General features: G+C 35.8%; 1 protein-coding gene across 4 annotated transcripts in view; it reads left to right on the top strand.

Annotated features, from left to right (window-relative positions):
* LOC107709908 (Ig mu chain C region membrane-bound form) overlaps positions 1 to 6,514 on the top strand; it is a 25,174-nt gene extending 18,660 nt beyond the window's left edge. For 2 of the 4 annotated variants that reach the window (XM_074560070.1, XM_074560068.1), the window contains exons 3-6: positions 4,629 to 4,658; positions 5,216 to 5,536; positions 5,656 to 5,961; positions 6,129 to 6,514. In XM_074560070.1, the coding sequence (XP_074416171.1) occupies positions 4,629 to 4,658; positions 5,216 to 5,536; positions 5,656 to 5,961; positions 6,129 to 6,505 (1,034 nt within the window). In that variant the 3' untranslated portion in view covers positions 6,506 to 6,514. Of the gene's footprint in view, positions 1 to 948; positions 1,033 to 1,940; positions 1,998 to 4,355; positions 4,659 to 5,215; positions 5,537 to 5,655; positions 5,962 to 6,128 lie in introns of those variants that run through there. The other 2 variants (XM_074560071.1, XM_074560069.1) reach the window with 2 other exon arrangements.
* The last annotated feature ends 6 nt before the right edge of the window (positions 6,515 to 6,520 follow it).

The raw sequence follows: 6,520 nt of genomic DNA, 5'->3' as shown, positions 1-6,520 counted from the left end.
TTTTAAAGCTTCCTGGTCATGACGTCACCCGCCTCTGACGTCTCGCCCATCGATTCGACTGATTACACATATGATTCAGAGCTTGGTACCGCTGAAGGCGTTCCCCTAGCGTTTCCGACGCAGCTGGAGTTCCCGAAGGGGAACTACTTCCTTCTGCCACTGATTTAGATCTCAGGTTGACAGTTTAACAGATGAGCCCAAGCCTCTATTACTAAATAGAAAACATCACTTCAGAACTAGCAAAGGAATGTTGGGCTGCTTCACAGTGACACCTGCATCTGATACAGCATTAATTCTTCAGTCCAGTCTCATATTCACAATAAAACATCAGTTTGAATGTCCACTGAAGAAAGCGTTATCTTTGTTGTAAGATCCTTTCAGCTGTTAAGAGAATTTCCCATGAAAACGCTGATCAATGCATTTGTTGGTTGCATTCTACAAGGTGTTGCTAAAAGTAAAAAACAATTTCAATTGCAATTTCAGTCTCTTTTAAATAAAAAAGATTTTATATTTCGAGGACCAGAAGTAACAGTTGATTGTTTGTATGTATGTATGTAGGACTATGTATGAATGATTGAATGATTGAATGGACAAATGAACGAATGAACGAATTAATGAATGAATGAATGACAATATTAATTATGCAAAACGAGTATCTCAAATTTTTTTTAAATTTTTTGTTATTAGTAGGGCCAGATGCAGGAAGAGTTTGGTTAAGGTTATTATAGCCTAAAAATGGTTTCACTTTTTAATATCAGTGTCTTCATGTTTTGGATAGTATAGAACATTAGTGCTATATCTTTAGTGCAAATCATATTTCTGACCTACACTGGAGGGCAGCTACAGAAAAGGCATGCTGAAGAGATGTTTTCACTAAATCCTTTTAAAATAAATTAAGGTATGGCTTTGAGGTTTGATCACATGAACACTGCTTCTTCTTGTGGGTTTTTGGTTAGTAACTCAAAGGCACCAGTCACTGTGTCTACTACTTCGACTACTGGGGGAAAGGAACCAAAGTCACCGTTTCCTCAGGTAAGATATTGTTGACATTTTCTGTTATTCCATTTTTATAAAATTTTGAAGATCAGGTAAGGTCTTGACACAAATAACATGCAGCCGTATTTACAATTTTTGTCTTTGCTAATAGTGGAAAGGGGACGTCGGTAATCGTAAACAATATCGAGTAAAACTCTCAGATTAAAGAAAGTGCGCACTAAAATCTCAAAACTAGTCGCTTTGATAACGGAGGCCTATGGCAAGACAGTGTAAATGTACTATTAGGGTTATGGTATGGCTCTTATCGTAAATCTTCTCGTTGTGACGGTGCCTTTGACTACTGGGGAAAGGGAACAACGGTGACTGTAACATCAGGTAAGAAGTCAGATTTTTGTTTAGTTAGACAAAAAATGCAAAAAATGCATGTTTAGTAACAGACTTTTTAGTCCACTAGTTTAAAGAGAGAGCGAGAGGAAATCATGGAGAGCCAAACTACAAAAAATGCATGTTTAGTAACAGACTTTTTAGTCTACTAGTTTAAAGAGAGAGAGAGAGAGAGAGAGAAATCATGGACAATGTTGCATTTAATTATGAAATAAATAGAATTGTAGCTGGGTTTGCTGATAAAAAAAATCGTTAGAGTTTTTGTGCACTGAAGAAATTAAAAGTATCACTGTGACTACGCTGCCTTTGACTACTGGGGGAAAGGCACGTCGGTCACAGTGACATCTGACAATTTAAACAATTTAAATCTTTCATAAGCGTTGACATGTTTTAAAAATAATAGGAAAACTAAATGTATGTCCGTTTTGTCCGTTTTGCAAGAATGAAACTTAGACTGAATTAAAAGGATAAATAGTCGAATTTGTGGCTTAGGATAATAAATAAAAGTGACTTGTCATATAGCGTACTATTTTTGTACAATATCCATGGGTAAAACTGTCAGTGTGACAATGCTTGTGACTACTGGGGGAAAGGAACCATGGTCACTGTCTCGTCAGGTAAGAAAAACTTACTAAAACAAAATCTGATCTAAGTACCAAAAATTGTGGCAGGTAGGCTAATTTGTCAAAAAGTTGTTTTTATATTTAAGCAACGTTTAAATGGCTATTTACTCTACGATTCGGACAATTGAAGTCGGGACATGTCTTTAGAGTTTTGCTAGAAACGCAAAGATTCACATTAATTATGAATAATTAAATTGTACATATTTTGATGTGTAGCCTACACGCATTCAGATAAAACAACGAATCGGCTACAAGCCATTTAACAGATCCTGAGCATTTTTGAGTTGCATTTTTATACTGCGCTGTAACATTAAAAGAATATTGTGTAACTGGGCTTTCGACTTCTGGGGAAGCGGCACCAAAGTCACCGTAACAAACAGTAAGATTTTATTATTAATGGCAAGGACAGTTATCGTAAAATAAGACAAAATGTCACATGTATGTGTTATTATTTACAGTTTTCTTATTATATCTTAAGAGTTTTCTATTGATTGTTGTCAAATGAATGGTTATTCCATTAGAAAATGTTAAAGACTAGGCTACATCATTTTATAATGTTTCGTTGTATAGCTGCTAAAAAAAGCGAACAAAAATCAGTAACAGCATTGTTAAACGACTACTTTAACAGTTCATTCTTCTCGCAAGTGTTGTCAATCTGTGCAAATATTAGAAGCTGAAAACAGCTAAATATGACTAAATAAAGACTGCAACGTGTCTCGTGCGTTTAAACTTTTTACACTGCTATGGCCACTACTTGTTATATTTTAAAATGATAAATTGAATTCCGCTATTACTAAGAAAATACAATTTCTAAAATACAAATTCAGTTCTAAATAAATAAATAGCCAAAGTAAAACACCGGCGTATAGACAAGGTCTTAGGTCGGTACCCAACCGCTATTTAATCAATAATTACAAATTGATTTAGGTTAATTATCCCTTTTCGAATTATTCCAAAGTTCAATGTTACAATAATGACTTTGAATTGTATTATATTTGTCACCCAAAATGTGCTTGTTTTACTAGTATATATATATATATATATATATATATATATATATTAATGAATGAAAGAAAGGTTGGGATTTTCATTTGTTCGTTTGGGTCACACTTTATTTTAAGGTTCAATTCTCGCTATTAACAAACCCTTAATGTAACACTTTATTTTAGGATCTCTTAAGTTGCTTATTAACATGCATATTTCTAGAATATTAGCCATTTATTAGTACTAATTAAGCACATATTAATGCCTTATTCTACATGACCTTATTCTACATTCCTTACCCAATACCTAAACTTAACAACTACCTTACTAACTATTAATAAGCAGCAAATTAGGAATTTATTGAGGGAAAAGTCGTAGTTAATAGTGAATAAGTGTTCCCTATTCTAAAGTGTTATCACCATTAACTACGACTTGTGCCTTAATTGTACTCATAATTTGCAGCTTATTAATAGTTAGTAAGATAGTTGTCAAGTTTGGGTATTGGGTCGGGTTAAGGGCATGTATTATCGTCATGCAGAATATGTGCTTTATAAGTAGCCTACTAATAAACTGCCAATATGTTAATAATAGGCATGATAATAAACAACTAGTTAATAGTGAGAATTGGTTCCTATACTAAAGTGTTATATTTGTTTGTTTTAACTTACACATTTCATAGGTTATGTGAACTGATTCATTAGAAACTAACTGAAAAGTAATCCTGCAGTCAAAATTTCCAGTAATAAATTAGTTTAGATATATAACACTTTATTTATTACAGCATCCAAGAAAACAAATATTTCACCTAATTCGCAAGATTTTGTGTTTTATTATGCTTGATTCTATTTGGTTAATCGAGCATTCAGCGTCTAAAACTATAAAATACCAGTTATCCAGGGCAACACTAATAACTTTTTGCTCATCTGGGAAACCTGTTTCAAAATATCTGTGCTCTCCGACCTTTCGGAATATTCAATCAATATTTAATATCCATGTAGTAGCCTTACATAGCCTACTTATTTGTTAAGTAGGCCTTGTGTGCGGCATAACATATTAAGATGACCTGCAAAGTTTAAAGCCTCAGGATGATCGGGACTTCGAAGAGAAGTCTTCGATAGGCTACTCAGCGAAGTCTTTCTTCTTGCGTAAAACCAGTTCATCTCCATCGTTTTGCTGTATTTTACGTTATTTTATAATCTATTTAATGCAATTTTATTTTTGTTATATTTTATTCATTAATCCATCCTTCCAGTCAATCATTTGAGATGTAGTCTAGCTGTCTAATAGGTATAATAGTGTTCATAGCATAGCCTACTACATGACATTGTATGTAGGCTATTGTCTGAGAACGATGCGTTGTCTCTACAGCTCAACAATCTGCGCCAACGTCAATCTTCCCCATGTCCCAGTGTACTTCTGATTCTGACGGGTTCCTCACCATCGGCTGCTTGGTAAGAGGTTTCTCACCTGCGGACTCACTTACTTTTAAATGGACGGATTCTACTACGGAGTTGAGTGATTTCGTGCAGTATCCAGCATTCAGACGGGATGGAGACTATACCAAAATCAGCTCTCTGCGCATAAGAAAAAGCGATTGGGATTCTAAGAAATCGTACAAATGCGAAGCTTCAAATACTGAAGGCAAATTAGTAACTGTTATTACTCCACCATGTAAGTTACATTTTTTAAAATATCTAACATTTTACATTAGCTACTTCATGTGTCTCTCTATAGGCTATCTTGCTGTTGGATTAAGATTATGTTGTTGTTTCTTTGTGGAGGCTCATGTTTGATTGGAAATTTTAGCACACTCTTTGGTTTAACCAGTGAACCTGCTGTTATGTCAAGCAGTTGTCCTTTAGCAAAGTCTGATGTCAATCAATGTTTACACCAGCTGAGAACAGCAAGGCCACAAATATAGCTAGTCTAAATGCTAGAACAGAAAAGCACATTGTAGGTTACACGATTTCTTTAATCAATGAAATGCCCCTAGGCTTTCAGAAATACTCCAGGTAGGCTAATACAATGACATATGAGATTTGTCCCTGCTGTACAAACCAAAAGAGGAGAAGAAGAAGAAAAAAATAATTTAAATATAAATATACAACATTTAACAGTGACGTTCAAACTGAACCACAAGAGCATCTTATTGGCTTGCTTTAAAAGGTATGTTGCACTATTTTCCTTTGCTTTTCATGTCCCCTCTGCTTTCTCCTGTATGTTGCCAGCCCCACCGCCAGATGCGCGTGCAACTGTGTACTTAACAGTACCTACAAAAATGGAGTTAGACAACGAAACAGCAACCTTCATGTGTTTAGCCCAACGGTTTTCGCCTAAAACATGCACGTTTAAGTGGTCTCTGGATGGTAAGGAGGTGACAAAAGCGATAGACAAATGTGACAAAAGTGAGAAGAAAGGCTCGGTAACCGAATATAGTGCCACAAGCATTTTGCAAATCAGTGCCGATGACTGGAAGAAGCCAAACAGCAAAGTTAAGTGTGAGTTCGTGCACAAGGCGGGAAATGAAGAAAGAGAGGCCGCATATGCAAGTATGTTTTCCCATGAGAACTGTGAATGTTTTGAAAATAGAAATGTTTATTTTTTTTTCTGTTTCTTTATTCATATTATGTTTATGTCTCCCCAAATCTGTCTGTTTTTTTGTACCCAGTTCCTTTTCAAGATTGCAGCGATATTGCTGTTGATATAGTGGCTCCCTCCCTTGAAGCCATGCTGAAAAATAGAGAAGGAGTGCTGAAGTGCAAAGCTTCAGCAGACAATTCAGGATTCACCAAAATAACAATAACAGCGAATAATAATGACATCGCTGAGAAACCAGTAGAGGGCAACGACAAATATGTGGAACTTGACGCCCCAATAGGCTATGAAGAATGGAGCAACGGCACTGAATTTACATGCACCGTTGAACACAACGAGCTAGCAGAGCCCAAGTCGACTAAGTTCGTCAGAGAAAATGGTATGAGTTTTTCTTTTTGTAAAACATGCAGTTCATGCTTTCACAAGGTCTCTTGATTTATACCATCTTTCATTACAATTGACGTTAATATAGAGTTTGACAAAAAATAATAAAAAGGAAATGACTCATGACTCATTCTGGTCTTAATTGTGATCTTGTATTACTAGGTAAAAACCCCAAGAAACCCACTGTTTTCATATTAGCACCCCCAGAGCACAAACCGGGTGAACCGATGACCCTGACATGTTATGTGAAGGACTTCTACCCCAAAGAGGTGTTTGTGTCTTGGCTTGCTGATGATGAACCTGTGACTTCTAAATACAGCACTAGCCTGCCAATTCAGACAGATCAAATCTTCTCAGTCTACAGTCAGCTAACAGTTAATGATTCCAAGTGGAAGAATGGTACAGTGTTCAGTTGTGTCGTGTATCACGAAGGCATTGATGAAAAAATGCGCGTACTGACGAGATCTATTGATGATAATACTGAAAAGGCAGGTGTAATTAATCTAAGTATGAATACCCCCGCATCTTGCAAGGACTAGAGCATTGTGTATGTG

The sequence above is a fragment of the Sinocyclocheilus rhinocerous genome, unplaced genomic scaffold (assembly GCF_001515625.1).
Source record: "Sinocyclocheilus rhinocerous isolate Xijiao unplaced genomic scaffold, SAMN03320098_v1.1 scaffold3282, whole genome shotgun sequence".
NCBI classification, from domain to species: Eukaryota; Metazoa; Chordata; class Actinopteri; order Cypriniformes; family Cyprinidae; genus Sinocyclocheilus; species Sinocyclocheilus rhinocerous.
Note: the sequence above shows the minus strand (reverse complement) of the source record. Positions and strands in the feature narration are given on the sequence as shown.